Source organism: Momordica charantia, assembly GCF_013281855.1.
Source record: "Momordica charantia cultivar OHB3-1 chromosome 10 unlocalized genomic scaffold, Mcharantia_2.0 BLBB01000010.1, whole genome shotgun sequence".
In the NCBI taxonomy this organism is placed as follows: domain Eukaryota; kingdom Viridiplantae; phylum Streptophyta; class Magnoliopsida; order Cucurbitales; family Cucurbitaceae; genus Momordica; species Momordica charantia.
Genome location: NW_028275158.1, coordinates 3,515,136 through 3,535,896, shown reverse-complemented (window position 1 = coordinate 3,535,896; position 20,761 = coordinate 3,515,136). Strand labels below are relative to the sequence as shown.

Below are 20,761 nucleotides of genomic sequence, written 5' to 3'. Positions count from 1 at the left end.
AGTCACTGATGTCAAAAAAAAAAAAAAACAAGAACAACATCGTATCATATCTCTTGCTTGAGAGGGAGGGACTGTTCAATTATTTCGCCAAACCGAACATAGCTCAAATGGTTAATGCATTTATCTCTGATCAAAAAGTCATGAGTTCGAACCCTACCCCCACATACTATACTAAAAAAAATTGTTCAATTACTTTAGTTGTCCGACATATAGACCCAAATAGAAACTTATCTATCTTACCCTAAAAAACTTTCACCAGTTATTTTTATCATTTTCTTGATTTAAAATCAATATGACTGGTCCCACCTTACTAAAAAAATCACATATATTTGTCACATTATTACATGCTGGACACACATCAATTCAAGATCGCACAAAATAGCCTTTTATTATTATTATTATTATTATTATTATTATTATTATTATTATTATTTATTTTGTGCTCATAATTAGAAACCAGTACACTACGGCACACGTTGCATTATTGACCAACCCAATAATTGAAGGCACATGACGATGGTCGACGATGTAGAGAGTCCAAAACGACATGTCGACAGTGATATTGGGAGTTAGGGTTTTCCATGATTTGAGGGAGGAACCAGGGGTGAGGCTTTTGTTATCTTTGACCTGAGAAGCTTCTCAAACTCAGCTGTGACATTGAATGAAACTTGAAAAACTTGTGCTGATAAACTCCCAAAAATCGAATCTTTCCCTCCCAATTCTTCTATTAGAGGGCTGCAATTTGTTAACAAACCAAGCCCAGCTTTCACTAACCATTCTCATCAAAATAAATAAATAAATATATAACAACAATATATATATACTCGATAGTAATACAAAACGTTAACGGTCGTTTCTATGCAAGTAGACATATTCAATATGGTAAGGACTCAAACAACTTATGATAATTTTTTTTTTTAATTTTATTCGTAGGTGATCAAGATGAGGTTTGAACATATTTCTTCTTAATTAACCCTAGTCCATTTGGATCAATAAATCACCTATGAGGGTTAATTTGTGATCGGATTTGACCCAACTATAAAAATCAATCATTGGACCAAATTTAAAATAAGCCTAAAAAATATATATAAGAATAAGAATAAAACATTTAAAATTATAGTGATCAAATTGAATTTAAGCTCAAATCATAAACATCAAATTGGTTGTTTAACTTTATTGTTTTTTTTTGTTTTTAAAAATTAGGTTTAGTTTATCCCACAATTATTTTGTAGTTTACATTTAGCTTAATTTTAGAAAAACCAAACCTTTAATTTGCTTGATAATGATTGTTTGTTTGAAAAATTAATGAAATTTGTTTGTAATCTATTACCAACATTTTCCTTGTGGTAGTTTTTCACTTAACAAAAAAGCCATAAAATATAATCTAAATTTCAAAAAACAGGAAATAATTAAGTTTATATTGTCCCTTCAAAACACAAGTTTGTTGGGTATAACGCTTTCATTTCCTATAAAGTTTATAAAATTTTTCTAAAACATTCTTTTAACTCCAAGTCAAGATTATGAAAAATAAATAAATAAACAAAAATAAAAAATTTATCTTACTGTGTAGTTGTGATAATGGAGAAGCACTCCATTCCCTCATCGCCGGCGACCTTCCCGACGGCGAAGTACTTTGGAACCAAAACCAGCTGCCCCGCTTTCACCTCCGAATCCATTTTCCCCAAAAACCCGCCCACCCGAATCCGACCCGACCCGCGACTCACATAAATAAGTTGCACCGACGGGTCCGCCACGTAGACCGGTGCCCTAACGGCGTTAGCCTCAAGCTTCTCGAGCACCGCCGTCAGCCCAGACTTCCCAATGAACGGAAATTTATCCTCTGTCACGGCCGTCACTGACCCGCCGGCCTCCAGTCGGGCGTCCGGAACGGCGTCGTATATGTTAAAACCAGACCGCTGCTTTCGTCCGGTTCGGGTAGGGTTTGGTCCGGCCGGAGCTTGAAGATCAGGCCGTTGGATTGGCTTCTGAGAAGAGCGGCGGATTCTTCTTCGTTTAGGGAGTAAGATCCGGCGACGTACTGCGGCGGGAAACTCTGGAGGATTCCGAGACGTCCCGCGAATACGACGTATGTGACGTCGCCGGGGATGAGGGCGTGTGAGGAGTCGCCGATGAGGAGGATCTCGAAATCGGAGTCGTCATTTTCGGGGTTGAACCACCAGGAGGTGACGCCTTCCGGTACCGGAATTAGGTCTCCTTTCTCTAGTTTCATCACAAATTCGCTGGACTTGCCCGGAAATAAAAGTCCGCCAATTCCATTGCCTGCAGGCTTTCATAGGTTTGAAAGTAATAAAATGAATGATTTTGAAAAATTAAATTTAAATATAATTAATTTTCGAAAATTATCGATAGTTCAGGTTGACAATCTAATTATTTATTAAAATAATATGAACAAAATAGGTAAGAGGTGATAACAATCACTTAAAATCACGAAAAGATTTTGTGACGTTTTTTCCGACATCACAATATCCTTCATAAAAAAAGGGTTATTCCCGACAGGTAATGACATTTTTTTTAATGTAGAAACATCATTTTGTTTTTTTTATCGACATGTAGAAATGTCATTTAATTAGAAAGAAGGAAAGTAAGAGTGTAAGACTTGAATTATTTTCTTACAAAAGTTAGCAACTGAAAAAGTCCAACCAAATCCCTTAATTAGATCCCATTAAAATATCAAATATATTACTTTTAAACCGAATCTTATATTAGTTCATGTAGTTTTATACATATTTTATTTTCATCATCAACATTTAAAATATTTCGTTTTAAACCCTTAATTTTTAAAATATTTTATTTTAATTTCTAAATTTTAAATAAAAATTAGTTATATATTTTTCCATTTTTTTTTCTTCTTATCTGAATTCAAATACATGAGGATGAAGATTTGAATCTTTTATTTTTTTTTTAATCAAAGATACCTTAATCAATTGAGTTAGGCAAAAATAATTGACTCGATAATTTTCTGATATCACTACTGTTGTGTTAACGCGAATCAAAAGTAAAAACATGTTTGATCTTATTCATGAAATTATTGGACACATTAGTAAAATTATAAAAGGAAAGAATACAAGACTGTGATTATTGAGCACATAAATAGCTAAAATCCAAGGAATTTTCAATTTGAATTAGCTGCTTTTGAAATGAACATTTTTTCAAAATCAGCAGATACATTAAAAGACACTTGTAAAACTTCTTCAGATAATGCCTCCCACACTGATGCCTTTCCAGCCAACTCCTCTATCACAGGCCTGTAATGTTATCAAATCCAATCATCATAGTTAACCAATATTTTTTCCTTTTTTTATTTTTTTTGGTTGTCTATCATACTCTTATTAATTTTATTTTATTTAGTCCCTAGAATTTTATTTAAATATCAACTTAAACTCCTCAACAACGAACGCCTTGTTGCGTTAATTTGTCATTAGAATAGCATTAGTAACCTATACTTTTATTTAAAAACAATTTTCGTTCTTACCATTAATTTTTCATTAGAAACATAAGACTTATAGGTTAAATATTTTGTTAACATAAATATCTATTAATTTGATAAATAAAATATAAAAGATATACACATTAGATTTTTATTACGAGATTAAAAAAAGTAACAAGAACTATTTTTTTTTTAATGTAAAGTTAAAATGCTGGTTTAATTAATGTACCAGCTACATGCCTATGTTTTATTTATTAATTTAGTTTTTCATTTTTTGAAATAATTTAAAAGCCTATCAAAATTTTTAAATATTCATGAAAATTACTTTTATTTTATCTTTTAGAAATGATTTGAAAAACCTTTGAGTGTAGAGTCTAGAATGAGACTTGAAGAAGACGAGAAAGCTGACCTAAGGTTGGTGACAATGGAGAAACACTCCATTCCATCCTCACCGGCCTCTTTCCCAATCACAAAGTACTTCGGAACCACCAGCAAGTGTCCCACCTTCACTCCGGCCACCATCTTAACGCCGTTGAACCCGACAATCTCAACCCGACCCGAGCCACTCACGACATAGATCGCTTGCACCGACGAATCGGCAGCATAAATCGGAGAGCGAACACCATTGGAACAAAGTGTCTCAAGGCTTGCACTCAGGCCCGTCTGTCCAATAAACGGAAACTTCGACTCTTCGACACTTCTAACCGACACACCAACCGTAGCCTTGCGTTCGGCCTCTGCACCGGCCAAGTTGAACACCATCTTGCCGGGCAGCGGCTGCGGCTCCGGCAGGGATTTGACCGGCGGTAGCTTGACGATCAAAACCCCTGATTGACTACGCGTGAGCTTGTTTGCTTCTTCAATATTGTTAAAATTATAGGCTTTGGAAATGAACTCCGGCGAGAAAGTTGAGAGGATTCCTTGAGCTCCGGCGAGAAGGAAGTAGGTAAGTTCGCCATGGATGTGGGAATTTGAAGTCTCGCCGAGGAATATGATTTCCAAATCGGAATCTTCGCCGCCGTTGAACCACCAGGAGACGGCTCCGGCGGAACTGGTATTGCATCTCCTTTATTCAGCTCCAAAATTTGCTCTTTTGACTCATTTGGAAGCACCAATCCCACCACTCCATTGCCTATTGTATCATAAATATTTAAGGTACTATACAAGGTAAAAAAATACTAAGGTTATATATATATATATATCCATAAATGTCCATGTCAATTTACGTGCATGCACACGTCGATTAATCTCGTAAGACGACCAAAAATATATAGGAATTAAAGTGTGTTAAGGTGTTATTAGTTATTTTTGTTTAGACGAAAACTATATTAGTCTAAAGCATTTGAAACTCCTTAAGAAATTAATAGAATTACGAGCTGTGCAATCTATATGAGAGTGTGAATTTGAACTCCCGATCTTAAAAGGAAAAAAATATATGCCGACTCATATTTGACAATAAAATTCTTGGCATATAGTATACTAAGAATGACAAATTTTAAGGAAGTCTCCTCAAGTCATCTTTTCGATGTCCTTCCATGCCAATTTTTCTAGAAGGTATCTAAATTAAACATCGAGATAAGCTCACCTTGTGTAACGTAACCAACTTTAGAAGAATCGGCGTAATGGGGGAGGGCGAAGCCGCGGGGGCGGAGGACGAGTCTGCCAGCGGCGACATCGGCTTTCGACAGCACCGGAAACTGAGAAGACGGCCAGTTGTAGTAGGCTCCGCCGTCGCTCTCCGAGAAGGTCTGGTCATTCATTGCCTTCAAGTCGAACTCCATTGATGATTGAAGAGCTTAAATATGAGAGATGAAAGGGAAAAAACAATGGCAAAGAAAAGAGAGGCCGATAAACTCAACGCTATCTTCGAGTTCTGCGTGGAAAAAGCTTGGTATTTATAATTAAAAGAAAAAAGAGTTCAATTTCATAACAAATTTTCCTTTCTTTTAATGGTTTAATTCAACTTTTGTTGAAAATGAAAGAAGTAATATTGTCTACGTTTCTTGGTGGGACCAAAAACTAGTAAAAAGATACAAGAGAGGATTTTTATGGAGCAATAAATTCGAACTCGACCCATTAAAGATAAGATAGGTCTACAATTATATAATATTGTCCACTTTAAACCTGACTATCGTGTCGTTACTTTGCAAAGACCTCGTACCAACAAAGATGTTGTCCCTCACATATAAACCTAAAATATTTTTCTTCTTTAACCAATGTGAGACTTTGTTTGAACTAACTTACGAATCCAATCAGAATAATTAGTTCGTTAATTAGTTCTTTTTGGTTGAGTTGTTTTAGGCAATGTAGAACTCTTCTGGAAAAATGAATGGCAGATTATAGAGCAGGGGACCAAAAAAGTATATGAAATTCCAAATTATAGAGGAGGGAACAAGTTGCTAACTTGTTGCTAAGTTTGTGCAGATTGGTAGGAACCTCATCAATCAGTTTCACATTTGCAACTCTTGTAGTTAGGTTTCAGCACTTTCCCCTCCGTCTTGTGGTGGAGAACATTTACTCAATTTCAGCCCACACAAGAGAGAGAGGGTTTTTTAAAAGCGTCGCGCAATATTTATTTGACTCGACGGTATATTACAAATTGTCTGGAATATATTCAATTTCTCCCGACTGTTTTTAAAATGGTCGGGAGGATTTTTTTTAAACCGAGAGAATTAATATTTAAAAAAAAAAAACAATATTCCCAGGTGGTTTACTAAAATAGTCCGGTAAAGTCGATTTCTCCTGACCATGGGAATACTAACTTTGCCCGACGACGATTTTTTCGAAATAGTTTGGGGAGATGTAATGTTTAAAAAAATATATTTAAAAAATAAAAAAATATGCGACGGGTAAATTCAACTTCTCCCGACCATTTTCTAAATACGTCGGGAATATTAACTTTGTCCGACTATTTCTAGAAATAGTCGGGAGTTGTAATATTTAAAAAACAAAATTCATGACGGTTCACTAACATAGTTGGGTAAAGTCAACTTCTCCCGAATATCTTTTTAAAACCGTCGGGAAATTTAACTTATCCCGACTAACTTTGAAAATAGTCGGGAGTTGTATTATTAAAAAAATTGTAAAAGTATTGTCCAACGCTTTCCTAAAAAAGTCAAGAGAAGTATACCTTGACTATAGTAGAAAATAGTCGGGAAAAGTTCCATCTATTTACATTTTGTCGGGAAAGAGATCTTTGCCCGACGATTATTTGTGTGTTGCCTCTTGGTTGGAGATATATGTCGATTACCGTTGAGCTGCTTACTTTGCACCCACGAGGTCTAATGATAAGCAATTCATTAAAAAAAAAAAAACCATGAAGATCGGGTTGGGGAGGAGTTATTAGTGGAAAAAAGTATCGCTGAAAGATAGACTCGCCAAATTTGAATCACCAACCACTTTGAACTTCTTAATCTCCATCCATCCATCTATTTAGATAAATTGTGCACGTAATTCTTTCTCTTCATAGAAAAATATCTAGAATACCCCTGGACTTTTACTTCTCACAAATTTCATATTTGGAGAAATTGTGGACCTGATTCTTTTCTCTTCATAAAAAAATTTCTACAATACCCCTAAAGTTTTATTTGTCACGAATTTCATATTTAGAGAAATTCTAGATCTAATTCTTTCTCTTCATAGAAAAATGTCTAGAATATTCCTAAAGTCTTATTTGTCACAAATTTCACAATTGATCAAGGATAATTATTTTAATTAGTTGAATTTACCATTAAACCATAGTTAAATATCCTAATAGTATGTATTGAGATGTATGATAGTCATACAATATCTTACTCCTTTATTAGAGGGACTAATCTTATGGGACAACCATCGTACTATATTTAGAAATTAATTCAAAGGATATACGTAGACGTTATATGGGGTTTATAACTCATTCCCGTTAGGAAAATACTTGGCTCCGGTGAGGACCGACCATCAAATGTTTTACAACTAAGAATACAAAAACATATATATATTTTAAATAATAAGTTGTTCCTCATCGATAAGGAGCCAAGTATTCTCCTTCCTTCTAAACCACGAGCAAACTTTTTAGCACTTTTGAGTTACTCATATATCAATTATATTATGTTAGACAGTGACACAGAAATCTGAGTTATTATACTTGGATATTTGACAATTCTATAGTAGTTTATGGTAAATTTTGTGTCTAATAAATTTATGGATTTTACAAAATCTCAAAAAAGTTCAAGATTTGTTAAACACAAAAATTGAAAGATAAGAACCTACACACAAAATCGGAAGTTTGGAGACATTAAACGCAACTAAAATTGTAATTTAACATTCTTTTTACTAGTTGGATAATCAAACATAGAAAAGTAGATAGGTATAGACAAGTCACAATTGCTTGTGTGTGTGGAATTACATTATACTCAACATACTTACATTTGACCGTGTTAGCATGCTATCGAAAAGATTAAGAGACCTAACAAGATTTATAAGATACATGACATCTTCATCTCATTGTCAATTAGTTTTAAGATGAAATTCCATGAATGTTAAGAGACAGTAGGTAAGGTCTGCCGACCCGTCTCCTTCCTCTTCCCCTCGTCATCCATTCACATAAACGTCCATTGCTGGGTTGTAGCACATTGAAAAGATAAATGACCTAAAAATGGTTTATAATATTAGTGGGTTACTCCTCCCATCGCCAATTGATTTTGAGATGGAACTCCATGAATCTTGATATGGTATCAGAATCCAAAAGTTCAAACGAGCATCCTCTCCAAAAATAAAATTCAACCAAGATCGATGAGCTAAAAGAGCCACGATCTTGAGGAGGCAGGTTATGGATTTCACATTAAAAAGATAAGGGACCGGGTTCCACGGTGAGAGTGTAAATGTAGTTTTTCACGGTCAAGACGAGGCCAGAGTGGACGTGGGTGAAGGTGTGCAGCTTCTTTGTGTGTGCATATATATTACACAAAATGAATTGATGTTAATGGAGCATGCATTTACTAATGTAGTAGGAATGAATCACAACCCAATTTTTTTCTCTCATAAGAAACTACTTTTAATCATTCATCCAACCAGTGGAGGCTTATATGTAAAAGGACTTCGATTAAAGGATTAAGAAAAGTACTTTAACATTACCAAAATATAACAAAATGCTTAAAATTTTACAAAAGCAGCGTAATCCAAATTAAAGTTAAACTCGAATGTAATATATAAATTAAAACACATTAAAAAAGTCAAATTTATCCTATATTTAAAAAAAATTGAAAAGTTGACATTTCGATCAATGTCTTTTACTTATGGCATTTGTATCTTTCATAACGTTGACCATAAAAGGATTATTACCGCTGGTGTATAAGACTTCCAGATTCTTATTTGAATCCAATACAAGTCTAGGTCAACACCTCAATTAGCTGATTAAAGTCACATTATCTATTTATTAACTCATTAACAGCAAATAACAACCAATATCGAGATGATTTTTATTTTTAGTTCAGTAATATGTGGGGCGAGAGATTCTAATTTCCTACCTTTTGACTGATGATATATGTTTTAACATGTTGAATTATATTCAAGTATGAGTGCCGGATAGTTTTATACCATTAGATGATATATGAGAGAAATGATAGAATATATGTCTAATGATCTATTTATGAGGGCACATAGATTTCAAATCTATATCCAATAGTTACTTGGGAGTAGTGATGATCTGATTCAATCATTTTTCCGATAAATATTCACACTTTGACTTGTAAATATGTTTTGACGAAGTTATAGTTGCTCGACCTATAAGATTGTCCAAACATCATCCATCTTGACCCATAGGGGAGTCATAGTTCCACGGGCGGTGGCCGATAGGAAAACAACCACATTAACATGACGAAGATCAAGATTTTTCTCTCTCTCTGTTTTTTTTCCATGAGTACAACATATAAATGGAGGAATTCGAACTCACGACCATCTTATCGCACATAAGTACCTTAACCCTCCGAACTATGTTCATGTAGGCATGTTCTCTCATCATCTTATTCACTCCATTATCTCACTTAATTTAATTTGATTTGTTTTGAAATAGTTCGAAGAAGTTAGGTAAGATGATATGTGTGTATAAGAACACACTAATCAAGTTAATTAATGTGTTAATGAATCACGCATTATTATTATTATTATTATTATTATTATTATTATTATTATTATTGTAGTGGAATAAATCACAACCCTATATTACATTCCTTAATTGGGGTAATGTGTAAAAAAATAGTTGCATCACACTGAAATTCTTGAGGAAAACGAGACAAAATGGTGATGTACAAGAAAGAAAATGGTCATATTGACAAATTATTTTTTCTTGTAACAAATTTGTAAATTGATGGAAACCTAAGTTTGCCACTCATTAATTTTCCTTTGACTCATTAGAAAATAAGTTTTTAAACTTTAAAATATATCTAATAGGACTTATGAAATTTTGTGTTTGATAAGATTTTAAACTCTGTGTCTAATAAATTACTAAATTTTAAAAATGTATAATAAATTTCTAAACTGTCAATTATGCATACAAGTTTCTAACCTATACATTTTTTAAAATTTATAGATTTATTAGATACAAAATTAATTAAAAACTTGTGAGATAGATTTTGTATCTAACATTTATGAGTTTTGAAAAATATAAAATTGAAGAATTATGTTAAACACAAAATTGAAAGTTAAAAGATGTATTTGAAACAAAATTGAAAGTTAAAAACTTATGAGATATAAAATTAAAAATTTATAGACGTATATAAATTAAGTTTAAGAACTCTAATTACATTTGTAATTTAAGAGTATTTTTTTTAATTAGTTCGGTTTAGACAAGTCACAACATACCCACACACTTATTTATTCGTAGGGCAGACATTGTGTGTGGATTACATTCACAACATATATAGCCAATAACAAGTTTTTTTCAGATAAGAAAATACTTAGATTGTTGCTGATCAATATTAAAATATTTGACAAATTATTATTTTTTCTAAATGATTTGTTTTTTAGCTGTCAAACATTTAATAGTAATAAGTACATGAGTCTTCTCTTCATCTTCCCCACGTAATTCATTCACAGATGCATAAACGTCCATTGCTGGGTTGTCGCGCCATTCTGCGAAAACAGAACAACCGGTTGTGGCTGGTTGCTCATCGGAATGACATCCATGACCAAGTCGGAGCCGGGGTGGTGAATGGCGCCGCCGTCAGTCTCCACCACCCACCGCTGCTCAGCCTTGTCCTCGCATTTAAACACATCCACAAAGAAATAAGGAGCCGCCCCCGACGAAGACGTCAAGCACAAACTTCTGTCCGATTCCAAACGAATGGAGCCGTCGTGAAACAACGCCCACACTTGGTTGAACCACGTACCTGCCAAACAGTCATGCACAAACACTTGGCCGGACCGATGTGGCCCGTCTGACCACAGACACTTGTAGTTGTGAAGTCCCATGATGAGGCCGACACGTGGAGCTTCTTGAATGGCCCAAATCTGCGATGGGTTGTTGCTCTTGTAGGGCACCACCGTGAGAGTCTTGGTGTAGTTTTTCACGGTCAGGACGAGGCCCGAGTCCACGTGGGAGATTGTGTTGGGATTGTTGTTTAGGCTCCATGTCTTTTCTTGCTGTGTCAGTTCGTCGCACATGCCTGTTTTTACGAGGAAGTATTGTCCTGTGACCTTTTTGCCGTAAGGGAAGAGGCATCTGTCGTTGGTCCAATGGATCGTGCCGTCGTCGACGATGTTCCACACCTGCCTCTCTTCCTTGGGGTTGCATGGGACTAGTTTTGGGAAGTTGTAGCGGCTCGTCCCATCGCTGTCCAAACATAGCCCATCTTGACCCATAAGACGTGTCCTAACTCCACCTGTGTCCAACGCGGTAGCGCAGTGGATGAGGGAAATAGCTACGATGAGAAGGAAGAGCAAGATTTGTCGTCTCATCTTTATGATCTTGATTGATCTTGGGTTATATGCATATTTGTAGTGAAGTAACGTTGATGGAGCATGCATTGGTAATCTAGTGGGAATGAATCACAAACCATATTGGTACACACAATTAATCCACTAATCAAGTGTCAATTTTATGATAAAAAAGTCTTTTACTACAATCGCATTAAATTTTACTTTTCTTTTTGGTTCAACGTCCTCCACGTTTAGAGGTAAGTAATATTTTCACTAATTGCTTCCATTTTTTTTTTGCATCACACAATGATGATAATAATAAGAAAAAGATCTTGGTCAAAATGAAGTCAAGTATTAGTAGTCTCAATTGGCATATTTATGAATGCTGTCTGCATGTAGTATGGAGTGAAGGATCACATATTTTCTGAAGAAGAAAGAGGAGAGAGATGAGAGAGTAGGGAAACTAAAATTTAATTTTCGTATTTCCCATAAAAGGAAATGACAAGAAAAATTGTTTGATCATTCAGGTATTGATTTCTCTTTTCAAATAAAGGTCTTTTTCTAAAGAACGTCGCAAATTCACCTGATATTTTCTTGAATCATTGATTTTGTGCATTTTTCTACGAGGATTTATGTTCCGCAGATGCTTGCAATTGAGAACATTGAAGCCGGGGTCTTGACACATGGGAGATTAATTCAACAGCAAGGATCGTGAATCAAGGAAGGGAAGAATGTTACTAGAATTTTGAAGTCACCCCAACCATTCTAACTAACGAAAGCAAAATGATAGAAAGGTTAGAAATCTGATGACCCCTGCAAATGGGGTCAATATATTTTCCAATGAATGTTCACACTTTGCTTGTAAAGATGTATTTTGAGAAAGTTGACGGTAGTGATGAAAAAAAACCTTTTATTTCCACTGCAGGAATAAGTAAAAAATAGTTGAAAATTTTAATGAAAGTAACAATGAGAATTTATGTAAAAAACTCCAAATTCAAGAAAAACCATAGGGAAAATTATATTTCTCTTCTTAACCTCAATTACAAAAAATAAAATATAATGAAATAAAAAACAAAACTCCCTAAACTTAAAATGTCTCCATTTGAGATGAATAAAATCTAAGACTATGGGTTCCCTTTTAGCATTTTGAGCATACTTCCTCTTTGTAACTTTTCGACACGAGACAATTACACTTTTAATAACAAGTGGATTGACTCACCACTGGCTGAAACATGGCCCGTCTCGACCTATCCTAATTTCGCCCACGAATGGGGCGATGACCGGTGAGTGAAACAACCACAGTAACAATGAAGAGCAAGATTTCTGTCATCAATATATCTTCTCCATCATCTCACTTTGGAATTTGGCTTAATTTAATTTGCACTAGATTGAAGAAGTTGGGTAAGATGATGTGTGTGTATATAAGAATAACACACAATCAAGTTAATGTTGTTAATGGTGGAAGCATTATTATTGTAGTGGAATTGTAGTGGAATGAGTCACAAAGAATTGAGCCAAAACTGATCTAATTAAGTTGAAAGTGGATAATATGTGGTAGAAATTGGATATAGTCCACAATGGACTCTTATCGTGAACAAAAGTTAAAATTTATAGTTGTAATGAATTAGGGAAGCCACGTACCTTTGTATCAATGATGTGGGGGCGTGTACATGGACATAATTCGGTAGTAATTGACATGTATTCTTTTCTTCGAGGTCGGAGATTCGAGCTTCCATATCTCTAAATTATTGTACTGAAAAAATGATGCGGAGGCATGACATGTCATAAGAAATTATTCATGTAATAGTTGTCACTTTATGATCCGTGAACAACAATAAAAATCAAGCTTTTATCAAGTTAAGTTGGATTAATGCACAACATCTAGAATTAAAAATTCTACCAAAACTTACAAATTTTGCAAAATAAAAAGAAAAAGAAAAAAAATTGTATCAATGATATCGTACTAAAAGATGATGTGGGGGGCATGATCAAAGCGAACATAGCTTAGCGGTAATTGACATATATCTCTAATCAAGAGGTTGTGAGCTCGATCCCCCAACCCCTACATGTTGTACTAAAAAAAACAAATGATGTGAGGGAGTGTACATGAGCATAGCTCGGTGGTGATTTTCATTCTGACTTAATTACATTACGATATTCTAAGTAAGTAAACGGAGCCTAAACTTCTAATATAACCTTATGCTTTTAGTTGGGTCTAGATAAAAGTCACAACATATTCACACACACTTATTTATTCCTTCGGACAAGCGTTGTGTGTGGATTACATTCAACCTAGCCATAGTAACTAGCCCTCCTCATCATAAAACACTTAGTCTTTACCGTTAATAATCTATCTCTATATACGCGGACCACTATTAAATATTTGACAATCTATTATATTAAAAATAATTATTTATTTTACCTTTTTCTTAGTTGTCAAACATTTAACATTATTAATGAGCACATGATAGATCTCATCGGTAAGAACCTAAGTATTTTTCTCGATGTAATTCATTCATTCACATCACTGTCCATTGCTGAGTAGGAGCCCCATTTCGGGTAAACAAAATAACCACTTGTGGCTCGTCGTCCATCGGAATCACATCCATGACCAAGTTGGACCAGTGGTGGAAAATCCACGTGGGAGATGGTGTTGGGATTCGTGTTTAGGCTCCATGTCTTTTCTTGTTGTGTTTAGATTGTTGCACATGCCTGTTTTTACGAGGTTGTTTGATGATCCTATGATTTTTTTGCCGTAAGAGAAGAGGCATCTATAGAAGGTTCGACGAATGGTGTCGTCGTCAAAGATGCTCCACACTTGTCTCTCTCCCTTTTCCTCGCATCGGACTAGTTTCGGGGGCGTGTAGCGGCTTGGCTCTCTGCTGTCCAAATATAGTCCATCTCGACCAACAAGGTGTATCCTAATTCTGTCTGTGCTCACCGCAGTGGCACAATGGACGCTGCGGTGGAGGGAAATAGCTACAATGAGAATGAAGAGCAAGATAATTTGTCTCATTTTTTTATGATCTTGATCTTCACTGCCTGACAATTGGCTTTAGATGGGCATATATAGTGAATTGAATGTTAATGGAGCAAGCATTGTAATGTGGTGGGAATGAACAATCACAAACCATATTGGTACAATCCATTAACCAAAGTGTGTCAATTTTATGATCTTTATGTTTATGTCGATACTTATTTCGAGAGACATGTTATAAAAATAAAAAGATCAGTAAAAAATATTTAAATAATAAATAAATATTTAATATTATGTCTATATTAATGATTTTTTGTTGATATGATTTCTGTGTAATACTATAGAAATATTGATTTATCCCTCATGTTGTTGTCAATATTTAATACCCCGATCTTTATTACAATTAATATAGCTTCATATTAAATTTTACTTTTTTTCCATTAAATGTCCTCTTTTTTTAGAGGTAAGTAATATATTGACTGGCTTCTTTTTCATCTTGGCATCTGAACACAATAATAATGAAAGGAGGATCTTGGTCAAATGAAGTCAAGCAACAATCTCAATAATTGGTACTATTCAATGATGTAGTCTTGGGTTTGTCACATTAGTGTCAGGAAGTCTGCTCGTCGTCGTATGTGGCGCTTGGCATGGACTTCAGTTGTTTCTTTTATCTGGATGGAGCATAATGCTAAAGTTCATGTAGGTCAGGTGGCCGATTGCTTTCTGTCCTCTTGCACGTCTTGAAAGCTGAGGTCTATTGTTATACTTCCTGACCCAAGAACTGCTGTTTGAGTTCTGATCCTATATTTATCTTGGCCTGAGATTTGTTTTCTTGATTTTTTTTCTTACTTCTTGTCTTGTGTTTGCCTTTTGGATGTTGTGCCTTGATCTCGGGCCATGAGATCTTCTGTTTTCTTGTTTAATACATTTATCTTGAAAAAAAAATCATCATTAAACAATTAGGATACAACTCATTAACTTAATAAAAATCAAGCTTTTATCAAGTGAAGTTAGATTAATGCACAACATCTAGAATTAAAAATTCTACCAAAACTTAAAATTTCGCAAAAGAAAGTACTTTTAATGTTAGTTTTGTAACTCATTTGACACGTGAATACAACAATGAATCAATGATCACTTTAAAGATTCACAAAGTGTGTTCCGAAACGCAGAGTAGTCTAATTGAACTAGATATGAGTCGAAATAATTTTAGACAAATGACTCTGACTAAGAGACCATATTGTAGATCAAATTTGGCTGGGCAACATTTGAAGGTTAAATATTTATTTATTTCTTTTAATTTTACTTTTGAGACTTGAATTGTATTAGATACTTTAAAAACTCTTGATACTGGTTTGTAATTTCTTTTGAGTATCATTATATCTTTTTTATATTATATCTACTCAGTTTTACTTCAACTAAAACTAAAAATAAACCAATATGAGTTAAAGACATATATCTCCGACTAGGAAGTCGCGAGTTCAAATCACAACCCCACAAATTATTGTACTAAAAAAACTAAAAATAAAAGCAAGAAATAGGAAATAGCTATCACACATATTTTGTTTCTGTTTTTTTTTTCAAAAAATAAGAAATAGAAATAATCACAAAATGTATTCCTATGTCTAGTTTTAAAATAGTTAGAAACAAGAAATAGGAAACATAAAACAAGAAACGATAACATTACCACAAACAACTCTAACTATGCGACTCTAAATGTGTGCGAACGTTACCTAGATTGATGGAGTTTTGTTGATTAGTTAACAAAGTTAACATCAATATAACATTAAGTGTTACGCTTAAGTTGTTATTTGCAAGCGGAGAGTTTTGTGTGGAATTGTGGTTATAGAAAAACAAAATTATAAACATCGATATTTTATGCATATTTTGAAGGGTGTTAAAATCGTTTTTATAAATTTAGTGACCGCCAATATGAACATAACTTAGCGGTAATTAGCATGTACCTTTTTTCTCGAGATTAGAGATTCGAACCTTCAAATAATATTAAGATGTAGTAGTGGCTCGACCAAGAAACAATAACAGTAACAATGATCAAGACCAAGATTTCTCTCAATATCTGATTTGGAATTTAATTAATTTAATTTGCACTAGTTTGAGGAAGTTGGGGTTATAAGATATGTGTGTATCACACAAATATTTCATTTATGTTGATGGAGAACACATTAATTATTTTAGTGGATTTAATCACAACCCATATTATAACATCTATATATGAACTGGGCCAACCTGTATATCACTTTTATAATCTCATTAATTTAAACATATTTTTTTTAGTACAACATGGAGGTAGGGAATCGATCTCACAACTTTTTAGTTGGAGATATATGTCAATTACCACTGAGTTATGTTCGGTTTGTATAGACAACTCATTATTGCAAACAAATGTCTTCTTTTTATTTGAGTAACAAAAGTTAAATTACATTATGGAAATGAATCATAAGCTAAGTGTGGCATGTGATCATAAACTAAAAATTATTCAATGCAGTAGCGCTCACTTCAACTTCAATATATAATTGTTGATGTATGGTATTTCCTAAAAAAAAAAAATACAACTCCATTTATCCAATTGAGAGGCATTCTTGATTGAGAAAAAATATTTCCTCCCGATATAAATGAGTTTTAAAATTTATTTATTTGACAGCAACAAATGCTAGTCACAATATGGATTTCAAATAGAATAGAGGAGAACTTACCATACGTTGACTTGTCCGGCCCAACGTATAACCTAGCTCAACCCTTCTATAAATTATTTGATTGAATATAAAATTTAAAATTTTTAAATTCGACTGGCCTGCTTGAGCCATATTTGGAGGGCCGATCCAAAGTTCTTGAACATATAGCCTCAAGGATTAAGACATTGGTAATGATCTATTACCTACAATGATTGAAAGCTCGAACATAACACCATGTCTATAATAATAAGGGTAGAGGTTAGAGTTAAATTAGTACCTTACCTTCAAAGTAGTTGGCTAATAAATCTCAACTTTAAAATATATCTAATAGACCTCTAAACTTTCAATTTTGTTAGGTTCTTAAGCGTCTATTAAGTCTACGAACTTTGAATCTCGTATTAATAGCTTTCAGTTTTGTGACTAATACATATCTAGTCTTTTCAACATTTTTTTTAAATTCACCGATTTATTAGACACAAAATTATCAAAGATCTTTGAATTTTTAATTGTGTTTTTAATAAATTCATGAATTAAAAAAAATGTTTAACGGGTCAACCATCATGTAGTTCAAAGGCAAGGAGAATTATTCTAAACCTGCAGCACTTTGACTCGAGTAAATATACCTTCACGTTAAATGTTACCTTTTTTTTTTTTTTTCATTTGTTTAACGGAATTTTTGGAGACGTTAAGTCATCCTTGACTTGAGTTATGTTCATGGTTGCATATTAAATTTTAGTAGTAAAATATATGTTTTGGGTTTTCATTCCATCGAGGTGGTAAATGTTTAACAAAACAGTAGTTGAGTCTACTACTACACATATCTTAAATAATAGATTGACGAGTTAGAATAATAATAGATAGATGGATAAGATATCTCCGTTAATTTCTTCACCAACAAAAGTAAATAAAATATATGTGAACTAGGACTCAAAAGCTTTAAGAAATTAGCTAAAAATAACTTAAAACTAAATGATAAATAAATATAAAATGAACTTATCACTGCACCCACACCCGAGCCAATCTCCATGGAAATCTCAATTTAATTAGTACTGCAAACACATATAGGCTAATTGGAAGTCAATATATATGCTCTAGGTTTCTGTACGAGACTTGAACTTTCAATTTCATTAATTAAATTAGTGATTTTTTTGAAATTTTTTACATTACTTTTATTTTAAAGAATTATAGGGTGACTGTAGCGGAATTTTAATGTGATAAAATTAAAAATTTACGGTAAAATCAACACAAATATACCATGTTTAAGAGAAAGATTCAAAATGTCGATGTCTCGATTTTATGGATATGTTGATGTCGACGGATATATTTCAGGAAAAATAATGGAAATTGTGGAAATTGATGGAAATTTTTTGAATTAGTAAAGCTTAATTAGCCTCTGATTGATCGTCTTTAACCATTAAATGTAAGAATATGACCATTTTATTTATGAAAATGTCGACGTGGATGGAAATATCTAAAAAAATATTTTTTCTTTAATCAAGATGGATGAAAATTATTTGAATATGTAAACTACACTTTAATGGTAAACTTTTGACTGCTTCTTTAGTGTCTTTCATGATAGGATTCATTTGAAAATGTGATAATTATCGACTTGTTTTTCAAACACATTTCTAAATTCTAGTTAACTCGTACCTTTTTACTCTTTACCTACCTCTCTTTTCAAATTTGAATTTACACATTTTTCAAACACATTTTCAAATTAATCGTCAATCCAACTTTCCAATAAAGAACGTCCAAACACATCTCTAATTCAATCAAATTATTCTTTCTTTTTTTTACCTTTTTAATTTTTACCTAATTTGAATTTATATATGTCAATATTTCACATATATTGTTCAATTGTGTAACTAAAGACTACATTGGATTAGAAATTATCAATAAAGCAAATTCCAAATCTTATTAGTTATACTTTATATGTTGCATTGAACAGACTAAGATTATTACCATTATCGAGATTGTGAGAAATTATAGATTGTAGTGGTATAATAGGAAGAAGACGAAAATAAAATAACCTTAAAAAAATGATATGTCGACATCTTGTCGACATAACGACATGGGGGAAAATCGAATTCTCCCCCCTCCCCCGTGTCGACGTCGAGTATATTGACACGACATGTCGAGCCGCTCGACTTTTTGAACCGTGTTTAAGAGTAAAAAGTGATTTTTTTAATTTCGTTTAATTACCTCATATCCCACCCAACCCTCCACTAATTGCATATATGGAATCTATGCCAGCTGATTCCACTCCATTCCCAACAAACAAATAAGAATTTAATAAGTGTAACACTTAATGACATAATTGATTTAACTTTATGTTTAACTGATAAACTCAACTCCATTAATTTAACTTTTATACCTATAAAAACTAATTATTAAAGTCATTGGATGATTTGTCAATAAATGATCTCATAATGAGTTTTTTCCTAATGGTCCTTAAAATTTGGGGGAAAAATATTCAAAAGAATAAATAGTTTAACATATCTCTTCCATTTTGACGAGAAAACATTGCTCCATACAAGTATAAGTCTTGTTATTTATTTACTAGTTGATCAAAAATAGTAGTTGGATTTTTTTTTTTTTTAATTGTAAATGAATAGTAGTTGGATCTTGTTATTACTGGGTATACGAATCCTGATATAAAATAAACAAAATAGATAGAAAAACAAAATGAAATAAATTTCAAGGAAAAGAGCACAACACTTAGGAGAGCGTGTTTGTCCTTTACTATTGTTGGGTCAAAATTGAGTATCCAGCCAGCACACACACCTACTCAGTTTGGAGTCACTAGAAGGCATAAAATGGACCATCCGTACACGCCGACCTGATCATTATCAAGCTGAGATGAAGAAATCATATAAGCCGACCTGAGTAATCCGACCATCGACTTGAAGGTCCAACAGCTATAACCGCTGGTCGAAACGGCTCCAACGGTCTTATATCTCCGCGGCCTGCGTATAAAAGGGACACCCCACCTCATGAATCAGGTATGCTATTATGTCCGAGAACGATCTGATATAGCTCGAGTTCACTCTAATTTGAGTGTCGGAGTATTTGTTCCCTATGCATGTCCCATTGTCAGGTGAGGTCGCATCTCGACAGCTCATTCCAATTAGTTCGTGATTGACCTGTGGAGCTCAGTCGAAAACCACGTCAACAACTAGGAAAATTATGAAGTTGAAGTTATAATTAGTTGACGTACTTTTATTATTTTTGCAAAAGCATTTCTAGAAAATGATTTTTTATTATAACAACACTGCAACGAGAGATGTCTTTTTTTTTTCTTTTATTGAAATAAGCAAAGATCAAATAAAGTGTTAAGCAAGTTGATGGGTCCGCTTCCTTCTCCCTCTCTTGTGAACTTCAAAGTCTACGCACGATCGAACAAACGATTATCAATCTTAATTATTAGGGAGGAAATGGCACTATATGGTTCGAACACAGGACTTAAAGATCTGTTAAAGCACCATTAAACTGAACCTAAAAGTTTAAGTCGGTAGGTTACGACATATTTAATCACTAATAACCATTTTGAGTATGATTCAAATTTGACCATTGAAAGCAGAAATTTAAGCATAATAATACACCCACACGTCGAGTTTACTAGTGTAACATTCTCCATGCTAACTTGGTAGTTATTTTTATTGTTTTTTTTTTACTTGTAGAAAATTCAGCATTTACCACTACACAACAATATTCCAAGTGTTATGGAAGTGACGTATAGGTTCAATAATT

The 20,761-nt window shown here is 33.6% G+C and overlaps 2 protein-coding genes and 1 pseudogene across 3 annotated transcripts; all 3 read right to left on the bottom strand.

Moving 5' to 3' along the window:
- Nucleotides 1-362: 362 nt before the first annotated feature.
- Nucleotides 363-2,147, bottom strand: LOC111017648 (13S globulin basic chain-like; the record flags this gene model as incomplete). The annotated part of the gene is made up of 2 exons (XM_022293466.2): nt 363-735; nt 1,564-2,147. Coding segments are annotated over 2 exons (750 nt in total), but the record flags the coding sequence as incomplete, so codon positions are not given.
- LOC111017635 (cocosin 1-like) lies at nt 2,139-5,334 on the bottom strand (annotated as a pseudogene). Its single transcript, XR_015788558.1, has 3 exons — nt 5,034-5,334; nt 3,858-4,580; nt 2,139-2,280 (listed from the first exon to the last, which is right to left on the bottom strand). The product of XR_015788558.1 is annotated as a cocosin 1-like (transcript).
- A 4,838-nt stretch (nt 5,335-10,172) lies between these two features.
- On the bottom strand, nt 10,173-11,468 carry LOC111017720 (ribosome-inactivating protein SNAIf). Its single transcript, XM_022293564.2, has one exon. It carries the CDS (start codon nt 11,447-11,449, stop codon nt 10,514-10,516), a length of 936 nt encoding a protein of 311 aa, XP_022149256.2. The 5' UTR covers nt 11,450-11,468; the 3' UTR covers nt 10,173-10,513.
- Between the last annotated feature and the right edge of the window lie 9,293 nt (nt 11,469-20,761).